Source organism: Ictalurus furcatus, chromosome 8 (assembly GCF_023375685.1).
Source record: "Ictalurus furcatus strain D&B chromosome 8, Billie_1.0, whole genome shotgun sequence".
NCBI classification, from domain to species: domain Eukaryota; kingdom Metazoa; phylum Chordata; class Actinopteri; order Siluriformes; family Ictaluridae; genus Ictalurus; species Ictalurus furcatus.
The window spans coordinates 29,280,696-29,292,801 of NC_071262.1; the positions used below are offsets into that span (position 1 = coordinate 29,280,696).

At 41.9% G+C, this 12,106-nt stretch overlaps 1 protein-coding gene across 2 annotated transcripts in view; it reads right to left on the reverse strand.

The window, feature by feature from the left end:
* Positions 1-388: 388 nt before the first annotated feature.
* Positions 389-12,106, reverse strand: part of pcdh10b (protocadherin 10b) — a 25,653-nt gene continuing 13,935 nt past the window's right edge. The window contains exons 4-5 of one of the 2 annotated variants that reach the window (XM_053631922.1): positions 6,113-6,270; positions 389-1,481 (exon numbers count right to left, since the gene is read on the reverse strand). In XM_053631922.1, the coding sequence (XP_053487897.1) occupies positions 1,428-1,481; positions 6,113-6,270 (212 nt within the window). In that variant the 3' untranslated portion in view covers positions 389-1,427. Of the gene's footprint in view, positions 1,482-5,943; positions 6,271-12,106 lie in introns of both variants that reach the window. The other variant, XM_053631921.1, reaches the window with a different exon arrangement.

The following is a 12,106-nucleotide window of genomic DNA, read 5'->3' on the forward strand; positions in this document are numbered from 1 at the left end:
CCTCTAGTTCACAACTGTAAAAAAAATATATATATACATTTGCATAATGAGTATATTTACTTTATTCATTAATTATTAATGAATATTAATTACTATGTATTTTACATTTTTTATGAATTAAAAAAAATAAACAAAATAAAATAAATCACACAGGAGTCTGTTCAAGATTACAGTATACACGTGTCAGTTTATTGGTCACCTTCGGCAGTAAGGTGTGTGTGTGTGTGTGTGTGTGTGTGTGTGTGTGTGTGTGTGTGTGTGTGTGTGTGTGTGTGTGTGTGTGTTGCACCTTCCATATTTGGCCTCTCACTTTAAAACAGACTCTTTTTTTTCTTTTTTTTGGCTACAATAACACAGAAATACCATGTATTCCAATCTAGAGTATTACTTTTTTTTTTTTTTTTCCTTTTATTTGTTTATTTTTTTACATGAATATCTGATGAATATCCAAAAGTGTAAAAGGATGGGTGTGTGAAGTGTGGAGATAAGGCTTTCCGTCGTCAGACGTCGACTTCCCAGGACGGACGAATTCCCGGGACACTAAACCGCATATGGAGAGAACACTTCCCGAAAAAAAAATAAATAAATAAAAAAAGGAGGATAATTATATATATATAGATTTATAGATATAGATTTATATTTATTTATTTGAAGCTTAAAAGAGTACAATTGAGACTTCTCACACGTGATATAACCTACGCAATGTCTGAAAGAGTACGATTGAGGCCACCGCTCTCCTAAAAAAAAAAAATAATAATAATAATAATAATAATTAGAATAAAAACAAACAAAAACAAAACAAACAAACAAAAAATAAAAACGGAGGACAGCTCCGCTCGGTACGCTGCTTTCCGAAAAATAATAAAGTTGTACAGATTAGGGAAAAACACCTGACGGCACACGCACACACGCACGCCCACGTACGAAATAGAAAAAACAGTCATGTCTAAAAGAGTAATATTGCATTTGTAATGCACAAAGTTTCCTGTACAGTTGGCTTCCCGGTGATGTGTGTGTGTGTGTGTGTGTGTGTGTGTGTGTGTGTGTGTGTGTGTGTAGAAACATCTAAAGGGCTCGTTGAATATCTCCATTGTTGTTTTGTTCTCGTTTGTACAGTAGTGCTGTAAACAGGCACACGCAGGATCCAAAAGAAGCGATTGTCCATCGTCGACGTCCCCGTCCTCGTCCTCCGGTCCTCGCGTGTGTGATGTTTTTAATCCGTCTCAGTCCCGCTGAGAAGTGTGTCGTCTTTGCGTCCGGGCGGGTTTCTCTCCTGAAATTCGGTTTCCCTGTCTGTCTATTTGGGGCCCGGGGGGGAGGGGGGCTGCGTCTGCCCTCCGTATACACACTTCAGGAAACAGGAGTCTGACTCGACGCTCGAAACACGACGCTCTTTCTCTCCGTCAGTCGGACCGATTGTGCAAAAATCACGCCGTCTCCGGGATGTCCACGCGGAACGAGCTAACAAATCCTTTTCCGCGCTGTGAAACGAGAAGACGTGAAGATTAGGACACAGAATTGCGCACAAACCTGATCAGTGAATCATTTAAAATCATTCCGATAACTTCAACTGGAACAAATATGCACGGATATGCAAATTAAAGACGCCGCCCATGCTTGCCCCGCCATTTTAAATAGCTACTCGGATAGTTCGCCCGACACATCGACGTCCGATTCTCCATGACGTACCGGCGTAGGAAAATAACGAGTGGCACTCTTAACGTTATCCCATTGTTACGTTTACGATGTGTCGTTTTATCCGTCGAACCACGACACGTCGTACGTTTTTAACGTATATTGACGTTTTTTAAACAAACCAGCTCGTTCCTGCTACCTTTTAGCTACATATAAACAGCTGATCCCTGACTCGACCAGCCTCTCTTGATTTTTTTTCCCTCTTCTTGAAGTTTCCCGTCTTCTCGAAGACGTTTAAAAGACGTAGCTTGTCATGTTCGCGAGAAACCGCGAAGCAGAAAAACATTCGTTTTTTTTTTTTTTAAAAAAGGCGAAAGATTTGAAAACGTGTCTACGGAAAACAGATTAAAACTGATCTGTAGCCTATGTGACGTGGTCCGGGAAAACGATATCAAATGTTTTTAAAAAATGACCCAAATACAGGAAGTGAAGCAAGAATGTTGTTTGTTTGTTTGTTTGTTTGTTTGTTTGGAAGAGGTGAGCCGCTAAACTGAGCCAATGAACCAAGCTGTGAAAATGTCTGGATGTTTGAACCGATGGAACCGGGAGCGATTTTTTTTTTTTTTTTTTTTTTTTTTTAGGATTTCTTCACACGCCTGGTAGAAAGCTTTGATTTTTATTTATTTATTTTTTTGTGGAATTTCCGACCGATAAATGAGGGGCGTGTTTCTTTGTTCTTTCTTTTTAAATCTCTACACGCCCCCTCAGACAACTTGTTTTTTTTTTTTTGTTTGTCTAATTATCTGGAAAAAGAGAAAACAAACCAAACCAAATGAACCAAAGGTATCGACTTCCCTCAGATTCAAATTAATAGGTGTTAAAAAAAAAAAAAAAAAAAAAAAAAGAAGAAGAAGAAGAAGCGTCCTTTAAGCAAATTCCACCGAAACTACGTCAGGGATACGAACTGTTCCCTCACATCGCGAAAACGACGAGTCCGAAACCTTTAACAAGCTTTCAACTTCTAGCTCTATTACATTAACGCGCCGGCTCTAGTATGTTATCGTATCCACAGTAACAACAGCAGCAGACGTGCCACTCGAACAGGTTTTTTTTAAATAAATAAATAAATAAATAAAAAACGTGTGAAAGTGTTGATACGGTGACGTTTTCTGTTTATCTAACGATTACGGAAGGAGTCTCCGGTGTCAGTCCTGCGTAACGATGGCATGACTGACGTTTTTGCGTCTTATTAAGTCTAAGAACGAGACTGAAGGACCGGTCAAAACCCCGCACGACGCCGCGGTCTGACGAGAGAAAGAAAGAAACGATCCAAATTAGTTAGCACAACCTCTCCTTAAACAAAGCGTCTCGCTTAGCGACTCGAGATGCGCCGATGTTGTGAAGACGTTGAGGAAATTTGCTCCTGGTTTGAATGTTTGCATGTTTAATGTTTACGTCATTAAAGTCATTTCGGGTTCAGAAAACCTCCCCGGACGTTCGCCTTGAGGAATCCTCCGTTTCGCCGCACACGTTTGTTATTATTTACACCGATAAATCCGAGGCACGTCACGTCCTTCACGTGTAAACACGGCCTCTTTGATCTCAACCTTGACGCTCTGTTATGTTTAATGTGTTTTTTGTTTTTTTTTTATATATAAAACTGAGGTACACATCGTATCTCACGTACGTACAACCGTTTTGTCTTCATCTTTTATTTATTTATTTTTTTTCCCACGCATGAATCTGTTTACGCTCTTTTGTAAAGCAAACAAGACGAGCCGTCACAAAGCCTCGGGCGAGCAGGTAGGGCGGCTTTGCGCGAGTCAACCTTTGAATGACGTGAACCGACCGTCGACCCGTCTCCTGTCCGTGTAGAGACGCGCAACTGCGTGTCTCTGTGTCTGATTTTGTTTTTCGTTTTATTTCGTTTCTCAGCGTATACATGGTTTCCATCCGGTGATTTTTAATAAAAAAAAATAAAAATAATAAAAATAACAGCAGACCCTATCGCAGTGTGTCTGCGCGCGCTCTCTTCGCTATCTACGGATGAAAGGATGATCTTTCTGCGGCTTCTCCTTTCAAACGAGGAAGAGAGACCGCCTTTTATGCTTTCGCGCTTCAAAGAGGCGCATTCCTAAAGCGAAATATAAAGCATCATACGCACAAAAGCATACGCACGTCCGCCCCCGGACGTCTTCCCAGGGTCTGAAAAAATGCAAAACTACTTTCAGACTCAGGAAAAGAAAAAAAGAAAAAAATCACAATAAATCAAATTTAGAATAAATAAAAAGAGAGGTCGAGTTGAGATTTCAGTGTTAGAAGAATGAATCGGTTATCGACAGTGTATATTATAAACATGGCGTGGATTAGAAACGCTCGTGCGAAACTAGAACATTCGTCTGAATGGCTGAATTTACACGAGGAGAAATCTTTAACATTAATCAGGGATGGAAAAAGATGGAGGGAGGTGGAAAGTGGGCGTGCGCCGATTATCGTTTATGCAAAATAACGCTATATAGCGATGAAAGATGCTTTAATATTATACGAATAATATCCCCGCGTTTCATATTTATAAGCCGCGCGGATTAGACTTTATACGATACTCCTCACAGACGTTTTTTGGTTGCGTTTTTTGCTTTTTTTTTCCCGAGTGAAATGATTTCATTCTGTAGACTTCTTAACCCGCCTATAGCGCATTATTTAAACCGTATTTTTCAGTTAGTACTACACGTTTATTCAGTAACTGCAGTGAAGTTCAGAGCAAATGTGTGTAGTTATGAGATTAACCCACAGACAGCTCCTGGACATTCGGGAAGTTAAAAATATCACTTAAACCGAGTTGGGGGGAAAAAGTACAGAAGAATATGAATTCATTAAAAGTAACGAGGAGAAATATGGGTAGCGGGTCGCAATTTTATTCAGTTTTAATCAGATTCCATTCAGACGGATTTTTGGAAGCGAGTCCGCGTTTAAAAAACGTAAAAACAAATCAAATCAAATGTACTGTGCATAAAAATAAATAAATAAATAAATAAAAATAAATAAAAAATAAGGTTTTAAAGCATTCATGTGCAGATCAACTCGGGTATTAAAATGTTATTTTGAAAGTTCCTTTCTGTTTTTTTTTTTTCTCATCATCATGGTCTGCACAGTTGCAACAATTCATACGATTGAATTCATATAAATAGTTAACGAGGGTGAGATTAGGGGCGGGGTTAGGGGCGGGGTTAGGGGTAGGACTAGACTTCGTATCTTTTCTTACGAACGGATTCGTTAGGATGTTGAAGCTATTAAATAGATTAGAAGATAATACACACGGGAGCGCACATGACTGATGCTTATATAATAATCGGATATTAATAAATGACAGAATGAATAAATCGAGGGATTCATTTTAGTCGTTGTAGTTTTTTTTTAAGTCATTAAAGTTTATTAGTTATTTTATGACTAAAACGACTTCAGGATTAAAGTGGAAGTACTTTCCATCTCAGCGCTTCAGTTTTTATAGGTTTATAGTACAGGTTTTGTAGTTTTTATTTATATATTTAATTATTTATCATGCACAGTCTATTGTACGTTAGCTGTCTTTGTATTATAAGACTGTCTAATTTGTCATTTCTCTGGACCTCCAGTGACCTTTTGAGAAAGGTGTGTCGATATAAATAATTACCGCCATTTTGTTAGTAGATCTTTATTTCTTCATGCATTGTAATGAAGCTGCAGGTTATTTCGGATCACCTGTCAAATGTCAAATGAAGAAATGTAACAAAGGGCAAAACGTACAGCATGTGTTGACATGTGTTTGCGTTCCTGGGATAGCTTGGCCTGTTTCGGAGGCGGCGTAAGGAAATCCGTCTTCCTTGTTTTGGCTACATTTGAATAAACAACCCGAGTATCTTTGTGTGAGACGGCGATCCCGTGTTTGTTTTCTCAAGACTCCATTATGAAGGATCTCAAAGCTTAAATGTATTAACTGAAACGGGTTGGGGTCAAATTCATGATGATGGTGATGATGATGATGATGATGATGAAATGGTCGTGATCTGGTATAAAAGCAGCACATGCCTACTGCAGAGATGAGGAGATGGATAGATGGATGTGATGAAGGAAGGAGGGAGTGCAGGCAAGGAAGGAAAAAAATCGAACAGCACTTCACGCCAGAGGTTACAGGAGGAGCTCCGTGTGACTAAATTTAGCTCTGAGCAGGTCGGATAGAGGGAGGGAAAGGAAGAGAGGAAGAGAGAGGGAGCGCCAGAGACAGAGAGAGCGAGTGGGCGCTCTGCGCTCTGCCTGTTCTCGGATACTCACACAGATAGTTGGCTTTGTAAGGCGTGCGCGAGTTAGACAGGAGCGCATGGAGCTCTCTGGTGTCTAGCGTGGAGGCTTGGAGGTGCTGTTGGTGTTGGTATGTGTGGGGCGGCTCTTTACCGAACGTGGAGAATGACTGATCGCCCGTGAACGCGTCACCCTCAAATACCTCAGAGTCGGGCACGGCGTCCATGCCAGGCACGTGCAGGTTGCTGCGGTAGTCGGCGCCCTGCCGGGACTCGGTGGGCACGAAGCTGGGCATCCAGCAGCGGTCCGAGTGACCCAGCGCCTTACACTCCTCCGTGCAGTTCGAAAATAAATCCGCTCCTGCAGGAACAGACAGGAAGCGAACTAATCAGGAAGCGAACACAAACCAAGGTGGACTCGTGCCACACGGACAGTCAACACCGCTGCATAAAGTTCCGATCCGTTTTGCGCAATTCTCCATCTATCTGGACGTGCTGAACTCCTCAACCGCGAGGCTAATCTGGCCAACGCACAGCCACTCATAAACATGACCCAACTATTCAAATAGCCTCATATTATAAATAATAATATTCCCTGGCTATATTGGAGCTTTTCTTCCTGAACTTTCCACTCACAGTACACATTCAAACTTTCATTAGATTCCAGTTAGCATTAATTATAGCACGAATTAGCATACTTTTCATTTGAGTTAATGGATTCCATTCAAGTTATTAACCAGAAGCTAATAATTATTAAAACTCAATATTAGATAGAACTTCGTAGCAGAGTTTCCACAACTGCAACAAAAGACTGTACGTCACAGACCCCGGACTCTATTTCGAGAAGCATGGAGCTGATAAATCCATTCCTCATCCACACACAAAAAAAAAGAGCAAACAACTCTAATAAGCACTGTAATCTCATTTTATTAATTTTTTTTTGGTAAATAAATAAATATCGAAATAACAGCGAGTGTGTGATAAACGTCCAGCTTCTAGATACAATTCTGCCATCAAGCTTCGGCGGGCGGAAACTAGTGGGCTGAGTTGAAGCTAAAACTACGCTGAGGGGAAAAAGAGAAAAGTTTGTAGTTTTACAAGATGGCTGCCGTCATAACGTTCCAACGTTTATCAACAGTTCTAGATCACGGTTTTCCGGCTGTGACTTCCATCACCGAATAAAGGAATGTGCCCGGCAAACAATACGACGTCGAACGGTCTGCGAAAAAGTCGCAAAGATTATCGTCGGTATGACGTATAATCAAGACGCTCTCAAGCCGTAAAACGGGGACGCTTCTATGCGCATTTTACCGTCGAAACCAAGCCTCTAAATGTAACGCTGATATTATACGTCGAAATGAAGCGTGATTTCGACGAAACCGTCGTAAATGGTAAATGGCGCACTTATATAGCGCTTTACACTGTGTCTCATTCACCCATTCACACACACACACACACACTCACACACACCAATGGTAGCAGAGCTGCCATGCAACTCGGGAGAAACTTGGGGTTCAGCGTCTTGCCCAAGGACACTTCGGTATGTGGAGTCATGTGGAGTCATATAGAGTCACATGGAGTCATGTGGAGTCACGTGGAGTCATGTGGAGTCATATAGAGTCACATGGAGTCATGTGGAGTCACGTGGAGTCATGTGGAGTCATATAGAGTCACATGGAGTCATGTGGAGTCACGTGGAGTCATGTGGAGTCATATAGAGTCACATGGAGTCATGTGGAGTCACGTGGAGTCATGTGGAGTCATATAGAGTCACATGGAGTCATGTGGAGTCACGTGGAGTCATGTGGGCCAACCCTATGATTAGCGGACAACCCGCTCTACCACCTGATCCACAGCCGCCCCCGACTTAATGTTAAACCAGCATTTAAACATATGATTATGTTGTGATAATATATGGAATATTTGAATCAAAGTATAATCCAATCAAAGTCTAATCTCATCATCGATGTATACGATATAACAGAGTGTACTCTCCCCGATTATCGCTCACATTCAAGCGCGATATCGGCCACTATCAGATCAACTTTCGTATTTATTAAACGCGATTTCGACCACGTATTAGCACCGGAGGGATTGCGACTTCAGAATCTTTTATTCAGGTATATGAAATAAACAACATTCTTACACGTCATGGAAACGCCTAGAGAATAATCTACTTAACAGTCCATTCATATATAACACAAACATACCAATCAAATCACACGTAGTTCAGAGACGATATCTGCGCATGGGCGTAGTTTGGTTTCGTGTGCAAGAGATTTCGTATTCCTGTAAATTAGAGAATACGCTATGAAAAAAAGAAAAAGAAATAAAAATAAATCTCAGTCAACAATGAACAATGACATCGAGATATATTTATTTGCAATTACACAGCAGTAACTTCATTCATTGATGATCAAGATCAAGCCTCTTTTCGACTACCTGTAGCTTTCATTTCAGCGGCGGGGGTTCGCTTGACTTCGTCGGAAGTGCGTTTGTGTTTGCCGGGTAGTCTCGGATAAATATTTGTGTGCAGTATTTTTAATGTTACGTTTAATTTGATTTAATACTCAAAGATCTGGGGCGAAATAAACTTACGACAGCTTTGAAGGTCAGACGCTAAAGAAAGAAACGTCAGGCACCAAACATGGCTGATGGAGTGGATTTGGGTTTGCGTTACGGTTTCAGAACAGAAGAGCTGACGCTGTGCGTTTGCGTTACGCTGCGTTGTGGTAAATGAAGGTTCGGCTGTTTACGGCTGCTACAACGTACGTTACAGCAGGAACTCACTAGTTTCAAGGATGTTACACGACATAGTCGCGTCGTTCCAAAAGAAATCTTGTGAAATTGTAATCGTTGTCAAATTGCTGCGGTGTAAGAGGAATAAAACACCTCAGAGCACGCTGTTTTATTTCAAAATAACGCCAGTCTCGCCAGGATTTCGTGATTTTCCGATCGTAGAAATGAACGCAAACTCGATCAAGCAAACGGTATTCGGAGGAGCTCGCGGTTTTTCAAAATCGCCGCAGATTTTCCGCCGGTTCGGGACGAGACGTGTCATGTGACGTCATCACGACGCGCGTTCGACCGAAGCCGGCTTCGATTCACGTCCGTCGGACACGAGTACAGCTAAAAAGGTCTCGTTTACCAACAAACATCACTGCGAAAGAGCGCGCACAACAATCTTGCAAATTTAAAAAAAAAAAAAAAAGCAACCGCAAAAATTAAGCATCACAAAATGAACCCTCTGACACGAAAGTCTGTACATTACTGTTCGTGGTGTAACAGTGACGACGTTTACACGGACAGCGGTGATCTAATTATGGACCTTATTCTGAATAAGACGTGTAATATTGTGATGAAGGTGTTTACATGAGTGGCTTTTAGAATACTCCTTTCATGTTCCTGTTTTGCGTGCTATAGAACATAGATGGATTAACGTCACACGTCATTACGTCCCCGCGCCACGCCGTCCGACGTCCCTCCAGAATTTCACGTATCGACGTACAGTTGGTCTTCGTTATGGAACCGTATACAGTTTTAATTTTACGAAAGCGTCGAGTGCGGTTAATTATTAGTCGTGTCATACGTGCAAATAGACGACCGCTTGAAGCCGTGGGCTGCGTCCCAAACCGCATACTTACCTAAATACGTGTATTTCTCCTACTATATAGCAGGTAAGTACGCGGTTTGGGACGCGGTCGTGCTCTCTCGTTTGCCGTCAAACGGTGGAGCGCTGCCGTGTGTGTACGTGTCCTGTCTCACAATGCGGTGAAAACTCTCACACGACGTTAATAGTGTGATTAAGGCGTGTACATGTCTGTAACGCGACTAAAACAGGAATACTCCACACGTCTTAATTCCATCTGTGTTTACTCCGAGTGTGACTTTAATCGGATTAAGGTCGTCAATAATCTCTGTTTACGTGCTAGTTTCTTAATCAGAGTATCGTCTTAATCGGGTTCGTATCGGAGTATCGTTGTCCATGTAAACGTACTACGTACATCACACTGTTATTGATTATTTTCCTGTCAGGGGGCAGTGGTGGCTTAGCGGTTAAAGCTCTGGGTTATTGATCAGAAGATCAGGAGTTCAAGCCCCAACGCTGCCAAGCTGCGTTTGTTGGGCCCTTGAGCAAGACCCTTAACCCTCTCTCCTCCAGGGGGCGCTGGATCATAGCTGACTCTGCACTCTGACCCTAAGGTGTGAAGAAAAGAATTTCATTCTGCTGTAACGTATATGTGACCAATAAAGACTGATTTATTTCCCCTTTCTGTCTCACTTTTTTTTTGTTTTTAGAACAAATTGTCAATCTGTCGTGAGCTTCCTAGCAGAGACGTCACGGTGTGTGTTGTGTGAATTTCATATATAACCGCTTTAATATGACAAACATTAATTTTTTTTTTATTTTTATTATTTTTCACAGCAGCTCCTAATCAAAGTGTGAAGAGATTTCATGCGAATCGGCACGTCAGGACTCGTCGTCATCGGCAACGTTCCCATCACTTTTTTTTTTTTTTCATTCGAGAATTAGAAACCCGATGAAATGTAATACCAGTCATTCAATTTGAGCGTATTTAAAGCCGCGAGCATGAAATTGCTTCAGCGCTGTGGGCTCTGAGGAGGAACGGCAGGCTCGACTTCTGCTCCGTTTTCTTTTCTGCGCCGACTTAATATGTCGAATTACCTTGATCAAAGCGTGCGACGAGACGCACGCTGAGCCGAGCGTCTTCTCTCTTTTTTTTTTTTTAAACATTCTCTCTGTTTGAGATCAAAGCTAGGTAGAAAATCTAGGACGTCAGATAAAACCCTGTCTCTCTCTCCGCGTGCGTCTCCTCCGCCCGGTTCTGCTCCGACACGCCTTCACCTCGCAGGCTGAGCGAATACGGCACGTCTCATGTCCCTGACGCGAAGCGGAATCAACCAACCGCCTGTCACGCTCCAGCACGTCACTCTGGGCAGAACAAAACCAGGCGCTTTTTTTTGGTGTTGTTTTATTTATTTTTTTCCAGGATTTTTCGCTTAGCGGAGCAACCGGAGACGCTGAGCGAGCCGGTGCTAATAAGCAGAATAAGCAAATAAACAAAAAGCCGAGAAACCAAAGCATGAATTCAGTTATCTGCCCACCAGGTGTAAGCTGTTCCAGTGTGTGTGTGTGTGTGTGTGTGTGTGTGTGTGGAAAGTGAACACTTCCAAATCCTCCTTATCCTACTACTATATAAACAGCGAGTAATTAGGACCGTGTTAATGCAGCACCTTTTTAAAGTGACACACTATAGGAACGTAGTGGTGTGTGTGTGTGTGTGTGTGTGTGTGTGTGTGTGTGTGTGTGTGTGTGTGTGTGTCTCAGGGGGACATGTTTTTTCCATCTTGGTGGAGACCAAATGTCCCCACAAAGAAAGAAATATCTGATTGTGTTGACTAAAAACTGCTTTTTTTGGACTAAGAAACATTAACATTTTTTTTTTTTTTTTTTTTTTTTTAAGCTAATGAATTATTTAAAAGAAAAAAAAATGCAGCTTTTAATTAACGGAAAAAAAAGGCCAAGTGTTTTGATTACTGGGGTGAAGGATATGCTGTAGCATGGCATTAATTAGCTGCATTAATAATTCTGTCAGTGGAACGTCCTCGCATGGACAGGAAGACAAATGTGTGTGTGTGTGTGTGTGTGTGTGTGGTAATCCTCAGACAGACTGGTCAGCACATAGAGTCTTTGCGTTTCTGCTCTAAAAGAGGATTAGAGTCGTTCAGCAAGCGAAAAAACCGACGAGCAAACAAATCTGTATTCGACGTCGATCCAATTTCGATGTTGACGTGCCTTGACGCGTGACTGTTCACGAACGCCGGCCTCCCGGTTAACGCAACGCGGTTTAGACGCCGTGGCAACGTGATTTGTCGTCCTTTCGGCGTATCGCGGAGGGAATGACGGGGGAGTGGCGAACCGGGAGTTTGATATTTCGAAAGAACAAGATAAGGCGGCGAAAGGCCAAGGAACTCTTCCGTGCCGGCGTAATCACAGTGAGATGTCTTGAAATTTCCCTGACATTTTCCGAAAATTAAACGCTTCATGTGATATTCAGTTTTACTTTCTTTCTTTTTTCGGTCCTCGCAGAAAACCGGAAAAAGTCATTACATAATCGGTTTACGAGAAAGCTTGAGATACAAATCGGTCTATAGCGAGGGAATTGTTTTACACA